The sequence below is a fragment of the Fukomys damarensis genome, unplaced genomic scaffold, assembly GCF_012274545.1.
Source record: "Fukomys damarensis isolate Sample0158 unplaced genomic scaffold, DMR_v1.0_HiC HiC_scaffold_11, whole genome shotgun sequence".
Taxonomy (NCBI): Eukaryota; Metazoa; Chordata; class Mammalia; order Rodentia; family Bathyergidae; genus Fukomys; species Fukomys damarensis.
This window is the reverse complement of record NW_022900923.1, coordinates 22,813,443-22,838,173: the sequence shown is the minus strand read 5'-3', so window position 1 is coordinate 22,838,173 and position 24,731 is coordinate 22,813,443. Positions and strand designations below refer to the sequence as shown.

At 35.5% G+C, this 24,731-nt stretch overlaps 1 protein-coding gene and 1 pseudogene across 1 annotated transcript in view; both read left to right on the top strand.

Moving 5' to 3' along the window:
- The window catches only part of LOC117285581, a 24,768-nt pseudogene extending 8,939 nt beyond the window's left edge, over window positions 1-15,829 (top strand).
- Window positions 1-19,579, top strand: part of Acbd6 (acyl-CoA binding domain containing 6) — a 190,310-nt gene extending 170,731 nt beyond the window's left edge. Inside the window, exons 7-8 of the mRNA XM_010630276.2 lie at window positions 2,064-2,094; window positions 15,788-19,579. Coding sequence (XP_010628578.1) covers window positions 2,064-2,094; window positions 15,788-15,942 — 186 coding nt within the window. The 3' untranslated portion in view covers window positions 15,943-19,579. The remainder of the gene's footprint in view (window positions 1-2,063; window positions 2,095-15,787) is intronic.
- Window positions 19,580-24,731: the final 5,152 nt, after the last annotated feature.

Sequence of the window (24,731 nt, the reverse complement as noted above, 5' to 3'; positions counted from 1 at the left end):
TCCCATGTAGAGGTACATGATCCCAACAATGAATGTAACTGTACTGTATCCCTAAAATGTACCAATAAACTCAATAAAAAAAAAAAAAAAACCAAACTCGGAAGAAAATAAATATAGAAAGTCCTTATCTCAATCTGTACAAGCTGTTTATAATGAACCAACAGCCAACATCATATTAAATAGAGAGCTGAAAGCTTTCCCTCTAAAATCAGACAAGACAAGGTGAATGTAACTGTACTGTATCCCTAAAATGTACCAATAAACTCAATAAAATTAAAAAAAAAACCAAACTCGGAAGAAAATAAATATAGAAAGTCCTTATCTCAATCTGTACAAGCTGTTTATAATGAACCAACAGCCAACATCATATTAAATAGAGAGCTGAAAGCTTTCCCTCTAAAATCAGAAACAAGACAAGGTTGTTCATTATTCACCACTCCAGTTTAATATAGTTCTCAGGTCATTAGCCAGAGGTACAGGGATTTAGCTCAGTGGTTCTGCCACCTGCCTTGCAAGCGCAAGGACCCAAGTTTGATCCCTGGGTACAAAAAAAAAACAATTGCCAGAGCAGTCAGGCAAAAGAAAGAAATAAAAAGGCTATGGATAGGAAAGGAAGAAATTTAATTATCATCATTTTCAGATAATATGATGTCTACCTAGAAGACCCCAAAACTCTACCAAAAGAATAACCAAATTCAGTAGCATATCTTTAAAAATTAATAGTGTTCCTCTATACTATTAATAAATTCACCCAGAGAATTAAGGGGGGGTCCTTTTTCTTTTCTCCTATTTTTTCTTTTCCCTTCTTTCCTTTCCCCTACCCCTCCCATTTTCCCTACGCTTTTAGACCTTTTCTTCCCATTTCACATTTAAAATAACTTTCCTGTCTCCTGTCACCCGTCTCTGTATTCCTGGCCTCAAAATCCAGTCAGAATCTCCATTCCCCAATAGGAAAACAAACTCAAAGTTGTTCCCTCTCCCTACCAGCTGTCATCCTGGCTAAGCTTTTGTAGGTGCTAAAGGCCCTTAAGGAATGGCCTTTTTCCTTCTACCTATATTGGCTTTTTTCTTACTGTCTGTTAGAAAAGATAGGTTCCCTGTGGCAACTTCTTACTTTACTTCCTGGGAGATAGGGAGAGACCCTTAGCCAAAAAGTTCTGGAAGAAATCCCAGTCCCCATATTCAGCTTTCAAGAAGTGGGAAAGACAATTATCAAGTACCCAAGAATAGTTTGGTCATATTTTCACCCTCTTGTGTATTCATAATAATAGTTTAGCACTTATTTTTCCTTATTAGGAACATAATAGAGGCCATGCAATTAGAAATTACATGTCAAATTAACTATTAATTTCTACTTTTTACCTGTTCTTTACCTGATTGTTACTAATGTACTGAGATCAGCTATTTTCAGTCAAAGATGTAGAATTGCTAAAAAGTACTCATCTGTGCCATATAATTAATATAGCCAGAATATCTTGGTTTTAAAAGAATTTTTTTTACTAAAAGGTTGAAGTCTTCTCAGTTACCTTTGGGTATTCTTGGATTTTTTCTAGAATTTTGCATGCTCTGAAGCCACCCATTTTATGATATTTAATCTAGTTAAGAACTCTTAATATCATTAGCCTGGGATTTGTGTGTCTTTCAAAAGCCATTAAAAAGCTACTAACTCTTACTATAAATCACAAATTCCTTAGATTTGGGGACAAGCTTGGAAATAAACATGCTGATACTGCCCAAGATAAATGATATAGTGTCAATTTATCTGATACTAGCTAGGTAACCAAACTGCCACATGTTAAGGACTCATTCCCTTTGGTTTATTACCTAAACATCTGATTATCCTCACTCTGTGGCAGGTGCTGCCACATCACCATTCTCCTCTGTCTTCCAAGAGAGATAGCTTGTTCAGTAGTTACTGTGAAACTCAAAGAAATGATCACTTTTTTCCTCCGTATCTGATAAACTTATGGAACCTTGGGTATAGCAGATAGTATTTGTTAGTTTGTATACTTTCATACTTTTGTTATTACTTAGACTTCTAAAATGTCATTTGTTTTTTATAGGACAATGAAGGTCAAACAGCACTTCACTATGGTAAGATGCTTCAAAATTATTAAATAACATTTTTTCTGTTTGTCTCAACTTTATTCAACCCTATGTAGTGCTTACAAAAGTACCTAGTAGCTAGCAGAGATATAGTAACTTTTGGTTACTAACCTATAAAATTGGAGATGTATTAAAATTCTTACAGGCACATGAATAGTAAATTAAGTATTTCTTAATTGTCATCAGGAAAGTGATGGCTTCTCCAGCCTCCTGTTAAAAATTCAGTATTTCATTCTTAGTATTGTCACTAGCATCAAAGATGCTAATCACTGTCACTGAGAAATTAGCATTTCTCAATAAGAAATACTTTCTTGATGTACAGTAGGCCCCCCCTATGTGCAATTTTGCTTTCTTCAGTTTTAGTTGCCACAGTCTACTGTGGTCCAAAAATATTAAATATTCTGAAATTTCTATAAATAAATAATGAATCAATTTTAAATTGCAAGCTCCTCTGAATAGTATGATAAAATCTCATGCTGTGCTGCTACATCAAACCAAGATATGATTCACCTCTTTGTCCCATTTGCTCATGCTATATACAGTGTTAGTCACTTCTTAGCCATCTCAGTTATCAGCAACTGATCACTGTGCTTGTGCTCAAGTGACCTTTTTGTAGTATCCAAACACTCTGTCACAATGCCTGTATCATTCTTCTCACGTCATCTCATCATGTAGGCATTATATAGTCTTACATTATGAGAAGAATGAACACAACACAATAAAATAGCTTTTGAGAGACAGATCACATTCATGCAACTTTTATTGTATTTTATTTAGTGTATTGTTATAATTATTCTATTTATTATTAATTACTGTTAATCTACTGTGCCTAAACTCCATCATAAGTGTGTATGTATGTGTGTGTATGTGTGGCATATATATATATAAGATAGTTGTATATAGAGTTTGATATTATCTGAGATTTCAAGAATCCACTAGAGGTCTTAGAATGTATTCCCCAGATAAGGGGAGATAGCTATAATTGAAATAAAGAAAAACAAATTTGAATTTTAACTCACTTCTGCTACTAACTGATCAGTGCAGTTAATTAATCTTTACATGAGTTATCTGTAAAATAGAGTAAAAATAATCCATGAGATAAAAATAATAGTATGGCTCTTAGAGAACTATTAGAAATTATTAGTGAAATAAAAGATAATAATCTATTTCATAAAGTATGAAGTGTATAACTTTATTCAAAGATTGTTTGTGAATATGGTTGAGTTAAAGGCAGTTATCAATACATCAAAGAGATTAAGGATGAATCACCTTCAGACATTTTGGGAAAGAGAACATTAGTCCATTTTGTTATTTTTGGCAACTCCAGACTGCTACTTAGTAACTAGTGCTCTTGGACATCTTTGTCTGCTGGGTTAGCATTTATTTAGATATCAGGTAGCTCACTGGGTTGTCTAAGAGTCTAAACTATTGGACTAGCTGTCATACTACCCATAATAATAATGGCCTGATAATGAAGATTGAAATGTTAATAATGTCTACCCTGATTTATTTATGAGTTTATCTAGTGTAACCTGAGGACTTCAACTAGCAGGAAGAAAAGCATTTGTGAGTCAATCTCACTGTCAATATAAATGCAAAAATTCTATGGAAAATATTAGCAAGTGAAATCTATCCATGTATTTTAAAAAGAAAGATATGTCATAATAAAATTGGGTTTATTCAAGGATAATGTAGCATTTTTAAATTTATTAATGGAGTGTTCCACATTTTCACAGCTACTTGAAACACCATACAGTAAGGTCAAATGTGGACATAACTTGAAAGTAGTTAAGGCTTTGTGCTTTTAAGCTAAACTTCTGTGTTCAAATTCCATTCTACTACTAATTTTGGACAGATTTTTTTTAATTTTTTTTTCTTTTTATTGAGTTTATTGGTACAATCTAGGTATACAATACAGTTACATTCATTACTGGGATCCTGTACCTTCACATGACAGATCTTGGTTCTCATTTTTTCCCCTTGTCCCTGCCCTCCCTACACCCCCACCTCCCCATTTACAAACATTTTATTTCCATTTTTTTGTTTTCTCATACTTTTTTCTTTTCCCTTGTTCCCTTTCCCCTACCTTCCCACTTTCCCTATACCTTTAGCCCTTTTCTTCCTATTTCACACTATTAATTCACTGTATTTCAGCTTACTCCTGATGAAATAAAGATAGTAATCTCAAAGATTTGTTATGAGAACATAATAAGTTAATACCAGTAAAGTGCTTAGAACAGTGTCTGACAGCTGGTATATACATTCAGCTGATTTTATGTTTTATGATAAAAAAAAACCTTAATAAACTAGAAAGGTGTAGATTTGTAGCATTAATAGATATAACAGTACTGCCACTGGAAGAGAGCTGCATAGGAACTGTTTCTATATATCCCTGGGATAAAGCTAGTTCAAATCAAGCTGATTCTGATAAGAACAGAATGGTAAATCCTAGAATGACTACAAAAGAAAAAAACTGTAAAATCTTAAACCAGTAAAGAAATTCAAATGTGACATTAAAAATATAGACTGCTACTTTCATTTAATGTAAAAACAAAGCAGTAAAAAAAGAATAGAGGAACTAATAAGATATGATATGTATACAAGACAAAAGAACAAATAGCAGATGTAAATTCTGCTATATTGACAATCCAGTTAAAAAGCAGAGTGTCATTATCCAATTTTACATTGTCTACAAGAGATAAGCCCTTTAGATTCCAAGATAGGTTGAAAGTAAAAGGATAGAAAAATATATATCATGCAAACAGAAACCACAAAAAAAGTGCTATGACTTTAATATTAGAGAAAAGGATTTTAAAATGTTACTACAGGGCTACCCACTAGGGACCCCTCCTGCCCATCAGGAGCTTTCCTATCAATAAATATCTTCCTACTTTAAAAATAAATTAATAAAATAAAATAAAATGTTACTAGAGATAAAGAGGGACATTTTATCATGATAAAAGGATCAAACCATCCAGAAAATATAGTTGTTAATTTATGTGTACCTAATGATAGTATCATAATATATGCAGCAAAAACTGAATTGTAAACAATTCAAAAATAAGAGTTGAAGTGGCTAAGCCTAGAGCTCAGTGGTCTAAATAGCATTTGCCTAAAATGACTGTAGTTTAAATCTCTAGGATAACAAAAAAATAATAACAATAATAATAATAAAGATAACAGTTGAATACATTAGTATATCCACTTTGAATAATGGATGGGACAACTAAGCAGAAGATTAAAAAAAAGAAGTAAAACATTTGAGCAATGCTATAAGTCACCTAGACCCAACAGACATGTTTAGAACATTGCATCCAATGACAACAGAATATACATTCTTTTCAAGCACAACTGGAACATTCTTCAGGATAGCCCATGTGCTAGACCATAAAACAAACTTCAGTAAATTTAAAAGAATGGAAGTAATGCAGAGTACATCCCCCAACCACCATAGAATGAAATTAGGTATCTAGAGCTGGAAAAACTTGAAAATTCACAAGTATGTTGAAATTAAACAGTAATTAAACCATTGCATCAAGGGAGAAATTAGAAAATACTTTGAAATCCGTGAAAATGCAGACATACCAAAACAGATGGGATGGAACTACGCAGTACTTAAATGGAAATGGATAGGTACAAATCTTATGCTAAGAAATAAATAATATCTCAAATCAATACACCAACTTTTCATCCTGAGGCACTTGAAAAAGAATAGAAAACTATATCTAAATAAAACAAAGAAAGATTAGAGTAGAGCCGGTTGTGGTAGCACATGCTTGTAATCCCAGCACTTGGGAGGCTGAGGCAGGAGGATCACTGTGAGTTTGAGACCAGCCTGAGGTACTACATAGTGAGATCCAGGTCAGTCTCAACTACATAGTGAGACCCTGTCTCCAAAAAAAAGAGAAAAAGAGAAAGAAAAGAAAGATTAGAAATAAATGAAATTGAAAATAGAAAAACAATAGAGAAAAGCAGTAAAACTAAAAATTTTTTCTTCACCAATTAGCCCTCAAAATTGTAAAAAATAATTCAGTATTATAGTCAACTACTAGGTTTTGAGCAGTTTGTTATGCAACAGTAGATAATCAGAACAACTTAGCCCACTTACAAAAATCTGTTTGAGATGGATTAAAGGTATAAATTGGGAAAAGCACAAATTTAAATTTTGAGAATATTATATTGGATAAGAAATGGCTTCTCAACAAAATATACACTCTATACAGTGGTAGCTTAGTTCATGAACCCTTTTGTTTATGAACAATATTGTTTGCAAACTGTACCAGGTGACAGGCATGACTGCCACTATTTTTCCCACATAAACACAATTATGGCCATCTTTTGTGAACTGAGGTACCACTGTACTTTAAATTATGGTAACTTGGCCACATTAAAATTTTGTTTTGTTTCATATTGTTTTGTTTTTTGAGACAGAGTCTCTTTGTGTAGTTCAGGCTGTCCTTGAACTCACTTTGTAGCCCAGGATGGCCTCAAACCTGTGGCAATGCTACCTCAGCTTTCTGAGTGCTGGAATTACAGACATGCAACACCAAGCCCAGAAGAAAATCTTAAACTTCAGTAAAACAACATAGTATAAACAAAATAAAAATACAGTCTGCAGATAGAAAATGTATAAGATATAAATAACCTACATTGGGTCAGTACTCAGAATATATAAAAAACATCTACCCTATCAGTAGCAAAAAACAACCCAATAGAAAAATGGACTGAGAAAAAATATGGGTAGTCAGTTTGTAAATAAGAAAAGCCAAATAGCAAGCAAGAAAAAATACTCAACCTCACTAATAAGTTTCCGGAGATATAGAAGGACCTTACCTCAATATGATTAAAGGTGTGTAGATATAACAAACCCATATCCCCATACTGAATGGGGAAGAAAACAAAGTATTTCCTCTAAAATCAGGAACAAGACGGGATTCACTCTCGCTACTTTTCTTCAATATAGTCCTCGAAGTTTTAGGCAGAGCAATTAGGCAAGAGAAGGCAATGACGGGTAGAAGGAAAGGAAGTCAAAGTATCTCTACTTACAGATGGTGACCTTTTATTTAAAAGATCCTAAAAATCCCTCCAGAAGATTTATTTTGTTTTTGTTTTTGTTGTTGTTGTTACTGGAGATGGAACTTGGGCCCTTGTGCTTGTGAGGTAGGTGGCAGAACCACTAAGCCAAAACCCCGGCCCAGAAGACTTTAAGATCTGATAAATGCAGCAAAGTGGCAGAATACACAAAAATCAACTTTTCTATATACCAGTAATCAAGGGATCAACAAGACCAAGATACACCATGAAAGATCAGGAAGATTTGAAAGAGAACCCAATAGAATTTTAATAAATGAAAAAATATGGAAAATGTACAGCTATTATGTTAAAGTATAGTATTGGCAAAGGCAAAAAAAAAAAAAAGCTGTTTCTAAAGAAATCACAAAAAAGGCAGAAAAATAAATGACAAATGTAACAGAAATTGAGTGGAATGAGAAAGTTCAGCATTTTTAATAGGCATTCTAGAAGAAGTTAAAGGAGAATCAACACAGGAGGATGTATTTAGTGATTGTTTACAGAAGTGGCAATACTGCAATTTTCAGATTCAAGAATTGGAAGATCTGATGACAATAATTTAAAGCAGTCATCTAATGGAACATCATACAGCAATGAATATGACTATAAGCACAGGCAGCTACTTGAAGGAATCTCCCCAAAACACTATGAAGCTCAAGAGCTGGACACAAAATAGTGCACACTGTATGCTTCCCATTTATGTAAAGGTAGGATCCAGGCATGCTGGTGCACACCTGTAATCTCAGCACTCTGGGAGGCCAAGGCAAAAGGATTGCAAACTCAAGCTCAGCCAGGACAAATTAGCAAGACTTTGTCTCAAAACAAAAAGGGGTGGGGGTGGGGGGCTAGAGATGTAGCTCAGTGGAGAAATCCTGGGTTCGATCTTCATTGCCACAAAAGTATGAATGAATGAATTTAAAAACCAGGAAAAACTCATCCCTGGCATTAGTAGATAGGATAATGATTATTTTGGAGGAAGTGGGCAGGTTGCAACTAGAGCGGGTTATCAAGGCAAGGGTGTTTCTGATACTCTAATAATGAACCTATTCTTGATCATCTAGGTACTACTTACATGTATGAATTTGTCTTCAAAGAATTTGTACATGTGACTTTTGTCTCTTCTGTATTATTTTATGCTGTGATACAAAGTTTACACACAAAAATATCCTAATTTACAGATGAGATAGTTATAGTTTCTATTTTGATAATCTTTCCAACAAATACCTGACCCTAGATATTGTTTTCTCCTGCCTACCCATGAAAAACTGAAGTCTGGGGGTTGTGTGGCCTTGCCAGGGTAATGCAGTTGTAGGTAGCAGAGCCAAAACACTTGGCAGGTCTTCTGATTTCACATTCACTTCTCTTCATAATTTCATAAGTAGCTATAGCCAGGATTATCTTAAAAACACACACAATATTTTGAGAAAATAATCTTTTATAGAAGTAAAATAATGGAAAATCCTTTATCTTTGGTTACCTTGGTCAATGAGTCAAGGCTTTTATATTCTTATATCATCATAAGTCAGGGTTTGACATTACAAATATATAAAATTAAGATATGACAATTCAGAAATGTTTCATAAAAATTAATATTTGAAGTTTACTTTTAGAATGATTCATTTTTAATTTATATTTTCTTATTATGTCACTGGACTTTTGCCAGTCTTGTATGTAATACTACTTCTGTAATTACCATTTATTATGTACCTGTAATATGCCAGAGAATCTGCTAGGCATATTTTATTCATTTAATCCCTTAAAATTAGTTATCCTTTTGTTTAGTAGGTGTTCAGTAGCTATTTGTAGAGTTTATTTTATTTAAGTGCCTTTAACCTATTCTTGGAACTTGTATAAAACTGTAGGTATGGTTAAATCCAATGAATGCAGACAGTATTAGGGAGGTCTTTGGGGCTTAGCTATTATTTTTTATGAATTACTGTTCAGCTTGACAGCTGTCCTTGTGTTGACAGCTCTTGTGATTATAGCAGTTGTCAAACTCCATCTTTAAGCAGGTTGTAAATCCTGGCTTCTTCCGATTAAAACTGGGTCAGAGCCAATCACAGGTTAACTAGAGGCCAGTATTCTACTACTATATGTCCTCACTGGTTCATTCTGAATGGTCTTTGTGTGGCAGCATATTAAAATCCTTATTTGCCTATATTTTACTTGAGTATTTTAAATCTTCAGATACTGCTCATCTTGTTATATTTGTGATTAAACATGGTCCTTGCTGAAGAGTATATTGGTATAAGTGTGGTCTTCCTTATAAATGACCTGTTAGCCTTCCCATCCTCTTCCTCCACTGGGAATACTAATATCATTGCATCTGTTTCTCCCAGGGGAAATCAAGGCTTTTCCTTGCATGTGTAGTCATGTGACTGCAAAGTGGGCAGGCTTTATATCCTCATGAGCGCTCAGTCTTCCACGTAAAGCACCATCTGTTCTGTTCCTTCCATGCTGTTACAGGGCAGTGGGAGGAGACATTAAAGTGAAAATAAATAAAATAAAAAAGAAAAATTCATCATCAAAACCCTGAGGATTAATGGAGTCAGAAGGCTCACTGCTCTGAATAAAAATTCATCTTCACCTGTGCCGGTGTCAGGGCTGCCTCTATGGCATTTGACAAATAGAGTACCATGGTACCATAAATTCAGCAACACTTCTAGTCCCTGAAGACTTGCTCAAGCTTTTCCAAGATGGGCTTATGAGTGTTTTTGTTTTTCCCAGCACATTTTAGGCACCAACATACCCTCTCATTAATTTGGTACAATGTTAGTACTCTTGTCCTTCTCTCATCTGTGCCTTTGGTCTGAAGGAGTGAGCAGCTCACACATTTCTGAAAGACATCTCTAGTCTGAATTGTACTTTACTGAAGAAGCTTAAAAGCAGGGAAATCAATTAATGAATTTTGAACAAATTCTAGTTCTCATCGCAGTGCTACATGGAGAGGATAACAGGAAGAAAGGAAAGACAGGGAAGAAGGGACAGAGAAAAGGAAAGAGTGAAGGGAAGGAGGCAGGCAGGCATATGCTCAAGTAGTTCACCATCTAATTGGGGTACCAAGTGTAGGTATTTGTTGAGCATCTATATGTGCCAGTCTCCCACAGATACTGCAAGTGTCCTCCTATCAGGGTAAACTCACCTGTTGAGCTTAACAGGAGGGACACCTTACCTTTAAGTCAGTCTCGTCTGCTTTTTCCCTCTCTGCTACAACTTCCTGATTGTTTATACTGTCATGGTAATATAAAACCCAGACTTGTTAATAAAAATTTTTAGATGGATACATTCCTTACTCTGAAGTACTGTCTTGAAACTCTTAAATTTCAAATTTAAATCTAGTTTTATAATTAGACTTGAGCTAAAATTTTACTTACATCTGTCAAGTCAGCAAATTGTTGTATGAGCACAGTAGCATTTTCTTGGTTGGCTATAGGCCTCTAGATTTGAAAATTAAAATTTTAAGCTCTGTTGCTGTGTTGGTACCTAGACTATATCATGTCTCTCTGCTGGAAAGATCATTTCATTATACAGCGTACGTAAAATTAATGCTCCTTTGTCTGAACAAACCAACTTTAGTATTTAGCTGTAGCACACATCCTTATTATAACTACTGGGTTAAATTTGAGTTAGTATGGTCTGATAGATCGTGTTGGTCATTATCCTGAAATACAGATTTATACACTGGGGAATTTGTTCCTCAGATACCACTAAAATGGTCCAAATTTAAAATTTAACCAAGTGCTCCTCATAGTAAGTTGAGACTGATGGCTGTGGTATAAAGCTTAATTGGTCATTACTCAAGATATAGTTGTTATATAGTTGATTCTATACAGAATAAATGTCTTCTCACAGCTACTTGATACTAGGCAAGGGACTTTTAGCTTTCTTCTTTTTTATAATAGGCTGTTGTTTTTCATTTGAATCTAATTTAGTATACCGTGATTCATGGTTAAACTGCAGAAATTTAAAATAAAAATTTTGATTAAAATTATTTTGGGAGTTAATTTTAAATTCCTAATGTAGGAGGTGAATTGAGATGTAGCTCAATGGTAGAGCATGTGACTGGCACATGTAAGACTCTGGGTTCAGTCTCTAGCACCACCAAAAAATAAATTAAAAAGACTCTTATATTGGGCCGGGATTTAGTTCAGTGGTTCCACTGCCTGCCTGGCAAGGGCCTGAGTTCAATCCCTAGTACTAAAACAAACAAAAAAAAACCTCTCATATTATAATCCTAAATACTTTCTCTTTGATCCTGGATCTTGGCAAAGATAACCCTGTCTCCATCTTCCTTGTTTTAAGAAACAGAATAGCTATTGAGTCTCAGAAATTATCCAAAAATATGATCTCAGCCAATTAACAACTGTCGCACTATTGAAACAGGCAATTTTTTTCTCCTCCATGCATTTGTTTATCAAATATTAGTTTAACATTTATAGTCCTGATAACCTAAGAAATTCCACATGACTAAATGTTGCAATAAGGTTCCCAAATGGTTTGAATTTTACGTAGAAAAATGTCTGCCTCCCCTTTGGTTCACTTAGAACCATCTCCAAGACTATGTGATCATGGATTAGAGTTTGTTTCCTAAGTTTGCCATGCTAAGTAATGTAAAGAATCACCAAAGCTACCCAAATTTATAACCCATCACAACCTGGATTTGCTATTTGCCCACTTCACAATATGTAGCTATGAAGCCCTGAGCTAGAAGTACCCACTTGAGGTGCATTTACCTGAATACCAAGAGATAGAGCAAAGGAACAACGTTGCTATGAAATCCAAACTCCTGGAGAAGTCTTCTTGCATTTAAAATGTAAGAAACTACAAGATAACTTTGCTCTCACCCTACCAAAGAAAATACTGGATAATTCACAACTCTTTGAAACCCTCAGAAAGCATCCAGAGTGGCAAGCCCCTACAAGACACAGACTGTTTTGCTTTAGTAAAATGCCTGCAGGCACAGTTATCATTAACAGTAAGGAAAAAGAAAAAACTAAAATTAACAAATTCTTAAAGTGAGCTAGCGTGCCATTTTGGAATATGTGGGATCCTCACCCTAGAGGAGTCCTCTATCACCATTCTCTTTTCACTAACTGGGTGCTTGTGAGAGAAACTGAGAAAAGAGTCTTCCTCCACAGTGCAGAAGGCATAAACCCTGCCTTTTCCCGAGACCTTTGCTTCTTTTTTTCTTTTTTAAAAAAATAAATTTTGCTGAGCATGGTGGTACACTCCTGTAATCCCAGCACTTGGGAGGTCAAGGCCAACCTGACTAGGCTAATAATAAGTTCAAGACTAGTCCGAACTACAAAGCAAGACCCTGACTCAAAAAATTTTATTTAATTAATTTTGACACATAAAAATTAGATATATCATGTACCACATGGTGCTTTAAAATATGTATACCTTGTGGAATAGAATTACTTCTCATTCACTTAAATTCAACTTTTGGCAGTCTTCAACAATATATAATAATTATTATTCATTATGGTCACCATGTTACACAGTCCCGCACCCTTCTTTTGTACAAGCAAAATGCTCAAGCCACTAGAGGAGCTGTAAATCCTTCTGTCCTCCCATCCCTCTTGTTCTTGTGTGTGTGTGTGTGTGTGTGTGTGTGTGTTGGGGGGGTTGTTTTTGGGGGGATTTTGTTTTTGTTTTCTTGGTCTAGGCAGATAGTCTAGTTTTGAACAAGAGTAAAAGCAAAACCTGCCTCTGGGGAGAAACGCAAAACCTATGGGCTCAGGACCAACCACTCATATAAAGCAGAGGACACTTAACCTCACACACACACACATGCATCAGTGTCTGCCTTGCAAGCACAAGGGCCCGAGTTCAATCCCTGATACAAAAAAAAAGAACACACACATATGCACGCACACACAAAAGTAGTTGGACTGACATTTGAGGAGTGGAGAAACTCTGAGAAAGCACCACTCCTGAGGGCCTGCCTAAGAACAACCCAAAAAGAAAAAGAACATCTCATCTCCATCATAAGCCTAACCCTGAATAATAATCAATATTATTCTATTGATCAAGGAGAGGCCATTACATAGAAATTCTCTGTGTGAATCAGATATGCACTGCTCAAAGCTGACAGTGAAAGAAGAATACTTTAAAAACCTGGCATCCTATACCCCATACGAAGTTTTTCTCAAAAAAAGAAAAAGAAACCTGGGTAGCCAGCCCTATTAAAGGGATTGGATCTATGGATTAAAACTTTCCCCTACTATTTCCAGGTCCTGATTGCTTCACTAGCGAATTCTTCTACTTATAGAATAAATAACATGTATACACATAAACTCTTCCAGATAACAGAAGAGAAATAAACACTTCCCAATTCATCTTGTAAGTCCAGCAACTCTCATACCTCTCATATGGTGCTCTCATACCAAACTAGTCAAAACGCTTATTTCTATCCCTTACAAACATAGATGAAAAATGCTTGGTAAGATGTTAGCAAATAAAATGCAGATATATACATACAAAACATAATAAATCATGATCAGATATGTTTATCCTAGGAATGCAAGATTGGTTTGGCAATTATAAATCATTGTATTATACCATATCAGCCAATCAGCAAGAAAAACAAAGCCTACAACCCTCTCAGTAGAGGTAGAAAAGTTGTTTTCAAAATCCAAACCTCCCTTCATGATTAAAATAATACAACAAAATAGGAATAACATTTGCTAGCCTGAGAAAATCAACAGCTAGCATCGTAGAGTGTGGAAAGGCTAAACACTTCTCAGTTCCCACCCTCCTCTCTGCCTTTGTGTGTGTCTCTGCCACAGTACTTATTCATTCTTATGTACCAGAGTTGACTGCTTCTATATTTATCATAGGACAGGCATGATGTGCACTCAATAAAATGGCCATGGAGTCAAACTCCTTACCTTTTTGCTTTTTGCATCATTCCTTTTTTAAAAATTTGTGATTGCAAAAAAACTTTATGATGTATATAAAATGTATATGAATAATTAAGATATAGTTTTTAAAATATGTACTGAAAACTTTGCTTAAGAAATGGAAAATCACCAGTGTTTCAAGCCCCTGGTATACCTCTCCATTCATATGGCCCTCGCACCTCACAGAGAATAACACTATCCCCAATTTATATTAATTATTTTCTATATAGTTTTCATTATATATTTGTATGCCTGTGCAACAGTATTTAGTTTTGTCTGTATTGAAATTTTTTGTTAAATATAATTCTACCAAATACTTTTTCTGACTTATTTTTTTCTTCAACACTGTTTTGAAGATGAACTATGTTGTGTGCACCTGTAGTTCATTAGTTTTCAACATTGTGTGGAATAAAATACAAAAAAAAACAGTATTTTATTTTTACATGTTACTATTAGTGAGCATTTAGGTTGTTTAAGATTGACATCTCTTAGGAATAGTGCTGCTGTATCCATTCTTTAAAAAAATCTCCTGGGGAACATGTGCAAAATTTTCTGTGGAATACATAAGTAGAAGTAGAGTTCTGGGTTGGAGGTACAAATATGTTTAATAGGTTTAACCTGTTATGCCAAATTGTTATCCAGGGTAGCTAACCCAGGGTATATGTTAAAAAGTCTAAAGAGAAGTTACCCTTGTTCTGGTCCTCTTCAATGTTTTTAGTTTTTACAAATCTAGTAAGTATGAAATGGTATCTCTTGGTTTTAATTTTTATTTCTCTATGTGATTGCTTATATTTTCATGTTTATTGCCATTTATGTTTCATCTTGATTAAATGCCTATATTTGCCTTTATCCCAGTTGTCCAAACCTCATCTAATTATTAAATCTGTGATGCCAGTTTTGCCATAAATCAAGTTGCCCTATATATGCAAAACAGATAGCTCTTTGTTGGTCTGTTTGTATATTGTGGGGCTAAACCCTGCTACATGGTATCTTTATAATAAGTCTAAAGTCTATAGGCCTCTCCTACCCATGATTTGGACTTATCTGAGACACCCACTGATATCAATGTTTATTAAATTCTATAGAGGGATGGTTTAATTACCAGGTTTTTTTTCTTTTTTACATTTACAACTTATTTATTCATTTATTTACTCACCTACTTATTACAGTACCAAGGATTGAATCCAGGGCCTTCCCACTGAGCAACATGCCTTTTATTTTAAGACAAGATCACATTAAGTTGCTATATTGCCCAGACTGGGCTCAATTTACAAATTTTAAAGGTCAGTTAGGTTATACTTATACCTCTGCCCAAAGACAAAGCATAATGTTTTCTTTGACATTAAAAATACTTTTAGTTTTTTAATGTGGTCTGCACACCTATCATCACTCTGAAATATAGATGAAAGTAAAATAGATACTGTATTTTTTGTTCTTTGCCTTCACTCTAAAAGAATAGGGTCAAAGAGCAAAAAATGTGTTTGTGTGTCTGTTTCTAGGCAACCAGAAAGGTAAATTTGATTTTCTGGATTTGAAAACCCAGCATCGTGCACGATTTTCATTACAAAGCTTAATCATCCTTCAGCCACTGTAAAATTCCTCACTGTTCTGAATTCCTCAGTACTTGCCTTTCTTACTAAAGTGGAGTAGTTAGTGTCTTAGTCTCATAGTAAACTTGTTTTCATATGAGTCAATTTTCCTTTCAGCCGCTGCCTGTGAGTTTTTGGATATTGTGGAGCTGCTGCTCCAGTCTGGTGCTGACCCAGCTCTCCGAGACCAAGATGGCTGCATGCCAGAAGAGGTGACAGGCTGCAAAGCAGTTTCTCTGGTGCTACAGCAGCACATGGCTACCAAGGCTTAATCAAAAGCCTGGAAAACCAGTCTAATATAGGTTAGGGCTTCAAGGATGAAAGAAAACTGAAGAAATAATCCTTCTTTCACCACTCATCTTTGGTATGCATTGGCTAATAAAATCAGTTCTGAGGAGCTGGGATTTTGAAGTGTCAGCAATTCATTCTACATGCATACATTCTGAGAAGTACAGTTTTGGTGATGAACATGTATACTGTGCATAATATAATCCAATTCTGCCAAGCATGCTCTGAAATTTATCACTGTTCTAGACGGTGGGGAAAGGAGAAGACAGATCATATTTCACAATATTAAACATGGCTCTCTTTTAGAAAACACAAAGAAGAAAATGTGCCCAACTGCACTGCCCTAACTGAGAAAGTTTCATGCAACCCTAACCACACAGATCAAATGATCTTGTAGCATTTTCTAGGAAGCTAAAATGTTTATTCTTTTCGCAGACAAAATTGGGAAGGAGAGAAGGAAGAAAGGTCCTAAGAAAAAGAAAACAAAAGAGAAAATGCAGAATTTTGTCAGATTAGGGTATCAAAGCATGGCAACAACCAAAGTTACTAGAAACCTAAAAACCTTGAGCATTTTAGGTTAATATTCAGTAACTTTATTTTAAAACTGAAATAATTCTGGAGAATTCACCAGTTAGGTCAAGATTCCTGAAATTTGCCTTTACAAAATGAGAGAGGAATTTTGTAGTATACAGCTCTAGTCTCTGTGAACAAAGCTCAGGCCTGAATTTCCAGGCTTGTCTAGGTTTACCTAATAGTTAACGCTGAAGAATTTATATAGAAGAGCTTCAGCTTTGTATTTAAAATGTAGGCAAATATGGTACAGTTTCTGTTGCACACTTGTCTGTCTTTAAATAGAAACTGATGTGCCTCTGGAAAAAGGCTTCCTCTATTTTCCCCTTTAAGCCTCAAGGACTCCATCTGAAGAATTCATTGAGATTCTTGCAAGAAAAATAGTTGTCCTAGGAGAGGTGAAATAAAATGAGTTAAGATACACACATAACTATTTAAATTTTTTTCTAACAAGTGTTACTGTTGAGATAGCCCTCAACAGTGGACCAAATTTTCATTAGCTTGAGTTAACCTGTCCTTCTAGAACAAACCCCCATAACAGAAATGAGGCATATTAACTTTGCTTGTTTTGTGACTTTTCTATCCTAACTTCTTGCTTTCTGAGATGAAACCAAAACTACTCACCAAGACTATTCAATTTTTAAATAACTTGTAATCTGTTTATGGAAGTGATATGCATGTTAGCACATACTGAAATGTAATTCTAATAGAACATTCTCTATGTCTGTTCTTTTGCCACAATCCCAGCAAAACTGCACCTTACTATTTAGGTAAACTCATTCATGTTCCACATTAATCAAATGGTTCAAGAAACTATGCATTAATTACAGTAAAAATGACCAACATGTTACATGCAGTTTATTTTTTGTTTTTCAATGCCAGGAATTGAACCCAGGGCTTGATGCCTGCTACACAAGTGTTATATCACTGAGCTACATCCCCTGCCCTTTTTATTTTGTGACAAGTTCTCACTAAGTTGCCTAGCCTGGCCTTGAGCTTGTGATTGTTCTGCCTCAGCCTCCCAAGCTTGGATTATGGGCACAGACCACCACATCCACCTATGTGCAGTTTTTATTATTATTATTTTGTGCATTTTAAGACATTAATCAAAAAGATTCACTTCAAATGTACAGAGTAGTTATCTGGGCAAGAATCTATGCAGGAACTCTTTATTTTTTCATCCTTTTTCAATTTGACCTTGATATTTCTTAGGAAAGTTCTTTATTTCCTGTTTTACCACATTTAAAACTAATAGGATATATTAAACAAAGATTATAGCTTGGTTTTTTACTCATTTTATTTTAAAGGTTTCAATTTTACATTCAAGGCTATGACTAAAAAACATCAATTTAACATTTACAAGTGCATTCTAAGTCAGTTTCCAAAATCTCTGTTATCTTGTCACCAGGATCTGAATTTTCAAAAACCTTTCTATCTCATAATATACTATAGATTATCTCTTGTGCTTTATGAGGATTTTATCCATAAATGTCAGGGAACATTAAATCTTTGAATTATTGATTTATTATGCTAGTATCTTATGTCAGCCAGATCCTGAGTTCATTGACAAAAGATGGGATACATCTCACTACCAATGATACATTTCCTGAAACAGAAAGCCAGCTAGCTGATGACATATGGGGCACCGTGTTTTCATATAGTTGAGCAGGATAGAACCAGTTGATACCTTAAATAGAGTAAGTTTGATGTTGTTGTTGTATAAGTCCTGGACAGATTAGTAATGTTCAAGCCAATTTGTATCAGAAAATTTCATAGAAAACTTTTCTGAAGGGGTTAATTTTTTGCTTAAAGACCATCCAGAACTTTATGTATCAGCATTTTTATCTTTTAATGTTTACTGGTTGGAATTTAATTTCCTTGGCTCAAACTCTTAATTTGATATTTTCAGTACATATGAACATTTTAAACATTGAGTTGCTTATCTAATCTCTTATTAGAAACTGGTTGGTGAGAGGACTCAAAGTGATGGGTAACTGAAGACATATGTGCCACATTTGATAGCGTTTTCTAAACTGCAAACATAGAGACTTACTACTCTTATTTTCAGTTCTCTTCCTTTTATTGTCTTGTGCTGATTGCTACCTATATAGATACGTCTACACATAAGAATGTATTTAGCCCCATTTTCCCATGCCCTTAAAAAAAAGCAGATTATAACTTTTCTTTGTCTTCATTTTCTTTCCTGAAGATACTGTGATCAGAATACACTGATGTCTAATATTTATTCATGATAGCCATTACTTTTCTCTCTACATACTGATCGAAGAGGTAAGGATTGCTTTCATAGTAGTACTGTTGCACACAATAGTGAAAAGAAAATTCATGTAAATAAATATCAAAGAAAAGGCAGAGTATCCGACTCTTATCTTCAGAACCCTTGCTTGAGTTTAACTTTTTTTTCTCTCTTTGGAGTGTAGGGATAGAAACCCAGGCCTTGTGTGCATTAGACAAGCACTCTGCTGTTAAGCTATACCCGGAGGCCTACTTGTGTCTAACTTGCTGTTCTTAATTAAGCAAGTTCCAGATCACTTGGAAAAGTTACGAACTCTTTCCTCCACAGCAGTGCTGTATCTGAAATTTTGAAGAGTTCACAGGTCTCCTGAAGCCACGGACACCATGGGGAATCTGTGGATCTCATTCAGAGCCTTTTTTCCTGCACTTTGTCACAGCATTTTAAGAATGAGGAACCTTTTGCTGACTTATACAATTCTTACAGTTTTAAGATAATATATGTGGCGCTGCCATGCCTACTTGAAGGAATGGGACACACTTTTTTTTTCAAACCACTGGGAATCTTTAAAGAAGCACTGGCTGAGAAGTTGGATTTTGATCTGTTTTAATTTCTCATTCTGCAACCGAACAGAAATGAGCCCACATACTCAATTCTGTGTGATTAGTGAAGCCTTAGTACGTGTGTTTAACATTTTTGATTTTTTCAGAATGCTTTCACACACATAATTTAATCTATCACCATCCCTATAAAATAAAGCAAGTGTTATTGAGGCTGCTTATATGAAGAAGAATCAGATATTTCAACAGATTAGTTCAATTGCCCGAGATGTAATAGTGCCACAACTAGGACCAAGTCTACTAATCCCAATCCTTTCATTTAAACTACAGAACTTCTTGAAGTTTTCAAGCATTTCCTCCATCAACTCACAGATACTTCTACATTTAGCAAATGACAGGCACTGCTGTAGGCCAGTGACACTGTCTTTTTCTGTTAGCATGACCATTTAGAGTTAACTAAACAGGTCTCCAAGATACTGCATGAGATGTCTTGAGAGCTCTCATAGAAGATTATGAATTATCAATTAGAAACTAAATCTTTGAACCTATCCTAAATAACTAATAAAGATGTAAGGAGTCAGCAACTGGCTACAGTTGTTATCTCTTATGCTTGTCAGGTAGAAGGGTAACAACCAAAGTATAATATCTGGAATTATATATATTGTATCTTTTTTAAATGTTTCAGCATTTTCCAGGTAAAAGGTTGCTATAGTCCAGTGAACCTTTCTATTAAATAGGTATTACTTAGCTTCCTGCCAGGTTTAACTACTTAGCTGTGGTTATTACTTCATGTACAGTACACGATCTCTAAGATTGATGAAAAGGGGTATGGCTGTAGCAGAGTTGAGCTTGAGTTGCAGAAAGGTTGAGGGTCCAGAAAAATATGTACTTCACTTGAACTTAAATACTTTTAATGTTTACTTTTTAAAATAAAACATTAAGGCTTTTATTAAACTTCAAGGCCCTTAAAAATCTCTTCACAAATGTGTATCACTAGATAGTTATATAATCCACCAGGCCCAATTTAGTAATGAAAATATTGAGTTTAAGTATCCATGGATGAAATTTCAAATCCTGAGATGACTTGGGGGTCATACATTTTCATAAAAGTTATAAATTATATTTGAACAATTCTAAGATGCCACTCTTTTCACATTAACATATCCAAAATTAGATATCTTTTTCCGACAATAGAATGCTATAGTTGAATTGGTAGCATTTTGTTTTGTTTTTTCCTTAATGATGAATAAACTAATAGATCTTCCTTTTTGCATCAGTAAAAAGCTCCCCTGCCCCGAAAGCCCAAACCAAGGTATTTACAAGTTAACACTGCTTTGTATTTAGAACAGAATCTTACTTGCTGATTTTCTTTTTTTTTTTTAATTGAGTTTATTGGTACAATTTATGTACATAGTACAGTTACATTAATTATTGGAATCTTGTACCTTTACATGACAGGTCTTGGTTCTCATTTTTTCCCCTTGTCCCTGTCTTGCTGATTCTCTTTGTACAAATCTTAGAAGGAAGATGAGTTAGCAATAGGATTTAAAAAAAAAATAGGAGGGGCTTATCCCTCAATAGGCATTTTTCTCATAGTGGAACTCTGTACATTGAGTGTGGGCTTCTCTCCTAGGTGGGAACTGAGGATTGAACCTAAAACTACTGAATCCAGTGGCTGAACATGTGGAACTGTGAAGGCATTAAGGAGTAAAGGGATGACTCAATGGGCTGCCCATGGCGGCAGCAACAAATTCGTCATCTATACTGCAGCCAGGATTTATTTTTCCTTTCACTTGTGTAGCAAACCAGGCTTCCATTTTAATATTAGAAGGTAAGTTCAGTTGATGGACACTTTGTGTAATAAAAAGCTCTTTTAAAGTACGTGCAGAAGCACACACACAGGATAAACAGTGGCACCAACCAGTGCCCATGGCTTTCATGGAGTACATTTGTGAAGCCCAGAGCTTAGTCCTGGATATGTTTATAGCACTTTAGCTCTGTGTGTGAGTTTGGAACCCTTCCAAAAAAAGAAGAGAAAGACATATATTATTGTTTATAATCTGCTTTATTCCTCCAAACCTCGAGTGAACAGACTTGTGGATTGCTGTTTAAATCCCTCAGTGCCTTTAACTACCGATACAGAAAGTGGTTAATGCGCATTCTAAATGAAGCTTGGCATCCACTCCAGGAAATCACTTTAATTGAGAAGCATTAAATGTTAAAATGATTTTTAAAAAAAAGACGAGCATACATATTGAGTATAAGAGTCCTGGCCACCAGTAATATAGTTCCTTGGTTATCGTATGCCTACAGCCTGATGAGCTTTAAGCCCTGCAGTTGACAGGTGTCGAAAAAGTGACTTTAATTCCCTAGGCCACTATCTGCAGGAAGCCACCCATGAGCCAGCCAGTGAGCAGGCAACCTTCAAGGACTCCACTTCAGAGGAGGGGAGTAAGCTGTCAGCTTTATGGATGTTTGTTTCTCTGCAATAATAAACTAGTCCCAGGTGACTGAAATATGAGATTTAACCCCAAAGTCCTTGCCTAGGCTTTCTATTGCTATAAAGAAGCCATCTGTTGAAACCTATTTACTATTTTAATGGCCTTTTCAAAAAAAACTTTGTTTCGAACTCATGTGTGCCAAGACTACTTTTTGGGGTCTATATTTTATCTTTCATAAAGCAGTACCCAGCCTTTCCCAAATCCCCAAACACCTCCCAACCCAAAGAAGATCCTGATCCAGGCTTGGCAAGCAAGAGGAATCCAATAAATCTTTTCTTAAAAAGCCCCTAGGGACAGCCCAGCCTCTATCAGCCTTGTAAACTGTGACCAGTTCAGTGGTCCACTGAGCAATCCAGGGTGTAAGTCATTTATGTGCAGACCGTTTTCTCCTCGGAGCCCCTCCCATGGTCCATTTTGAGAAGGAAAAATATGCATCATGTCAGGTACAGCCTGTAATTTGATTTAATTATAAAATAAACTAGTTTGTATATAGTATCTAAATTTGATTTTTGTGTTCTGGGAAAGGACCAAAGTTTAAAAAAAAAATCACCAAAAGGAAAATCCTGAAATCACACTGGCAAAAAAAAGAGGAAAAGAAATTAATGAAAAGGTCATAAAGAATAAATATTACATGCAAAAGCCCATGTCTGCTTTCTCTAAAAGGATATGATACACTCTTCCAAGGGCAGAAGCTGATTACTTAAAAGACCTTTATTTAATAACTTGGATTGTTTATTTTTATAATTCCCTTTAGAAGGATGATCATTGTCCTACTAACTTGGCACCATTTTATAAACATGGTTTTCCCTCTTCCCAACTCCACCGTGTTTCTCCAACAGCAGTGACAAACACTGAATACCTCCCTGCAATAGCCACAATCCAGATAATTATCCAAGCTGAGTTTGATCCCTGTTCCCTATGTTAGCCAGGCAAAGTGACTTTATGAAGAAAGGCACCAGGAATTCTGAATGATAACATTTAAATAACATTTTTAAGGGAGTGTGGCAAAGGACTAAACAATTTTCCTCTATCCTGTGAAAGATAATTTTTAGATTATATCTGAAGAATTAGATCTAAGGAAGTACATTCAGATATGTTGAATCTTATCTCAATGATTTTACTTCTAGCTTAGCAATTGGTTCAGATACGCAGTGTTACCGTTGATCTCTTCCTAGCCTATGTGATTTTAGCTGCATGAATACTGGGCGTAGAGAAAGAATGGAAACATTATTGAGCTTACATTTATGTCCCTGAATAGATCTTATTTAATGCTTTCTGGCCAGTTCATTTCCTTATTCTCCTTTAAGCAGTTCTGGAAAGTCTATGTCAGAAAGAAAATTTGTTCAGGAGCTGCTGTCCACTGATCAAACCAAAAAAGAAGACGGTGAAGGAAGGAGGGAGGAAGAGAGGAAGAAAGGGAGTAGGAATGCCAGAAACAAAATGACACATGTTGGCACTGTCACTGTCTGAGGAGGTTTAGAATTTTTCATTCCAGGTATGCAAGGATAACTAACAGCTGTGATGTGTTTTCCCTGCCCATCCTCCCTAGCCAGACTGTAGGCACTGTCCAGCTCTCTGCAGTGATAGAAGTGTTTATTATCTGTGTTGTCCAAATACCACAGCCACTCGTCACAGATAGCTATTGAGCACTTAAAACATAGCTAAGCTAGTGTGTTACTAAACTTTTAGCTTTATTTAATGTTAATAGTTGTAAATGTAAATAGCCACATGTGCCTTATAGCTCCTATATTGTACAATGGAGCTGTGTTTGGATCTTCAGCCACGCAAAGGTAATCACTAATAGGAAAGGTATGCCCTAATTTTTCTACAGCGATATCCCAGTTCTAAACCAATCCTATGGCTTTACTGTTTTTTGTTTGTTTTTTAATAGTTTTAAGAGCTCAGTATAGCTGGGTAGAGCACTTGCTAGCATACACAAGGCACTGGGTTCAATTCCCAGTACCCCAAGACAAAAAAGTGTTGTTCTTTCATTCCAGCTAAATTTCAGGGCCTACACACCATCTCTGCAGGGAAAAAAGCTTATACAGAAATTTTCCTAGAAAATTATTGCCCAGGAATCCAGATGAGGTATTTTTATCCTCTTGTCCCTCCTCACCCAAATAAATATTTGCCTATCATTTCTCTAGGGAGAAAATTATAAGTGTGAAAGAATTTGAAATGTGACAGGACAAAATAAATTACGTGATCAAGGGATTTTTTTTTTCTGCCCATTCTCTTAAATCTAAGGACATATGATTGTGCCCCCAGGAAATTGCTATTAGCAAAACTAGAGAGTCTCCTCCACTCAATCCTTATTAAGTAATTCTGGTATTTCATGACTCTAAGGAGTTCTGGCAATCGGTATTACATTTTTGGTTTCCTTCTGATGATGATGAAAGGATCCCACTGTCGGCTCAGCTTTCTCTTCTGTGTTGAGAGAAAATGTCCAGAAAACCAAACGAAAAACAAGACACAGCAGCTTCTAAAGAATTTCCATATTTATTTTACACAGTTTTACCATACACATCTCATGCCAACACACAGGAGGCATAAACAAACGCACCGACTTCTGCTCTCCAAGTCACATGGCAATAAATAAGAGTAAGTCTTTTTTTGTTGTTATTTTTTCTTTTTTTTTTTTCCAGGAAACAGGACTTTTCTTTATTTTTAACTGTACAAAATTTACACTGGGAAGAATGAGGGCAACAATCCAGAGCAAAGGGGATCTGGGACTTTGAGGTCTGAATGCAAACTCAGAGCAGCTTCCGGGATTCTGCAGCCCTAAACGTGCTCATTAAGCTGAACACAGTCCTCAAGCGGGAAAGTACAATGTCGTCCTTATCTCTAGGTGGGCAACAGGTGAGGGTGAGAGTGGGCGTGTCCTTGCCTTG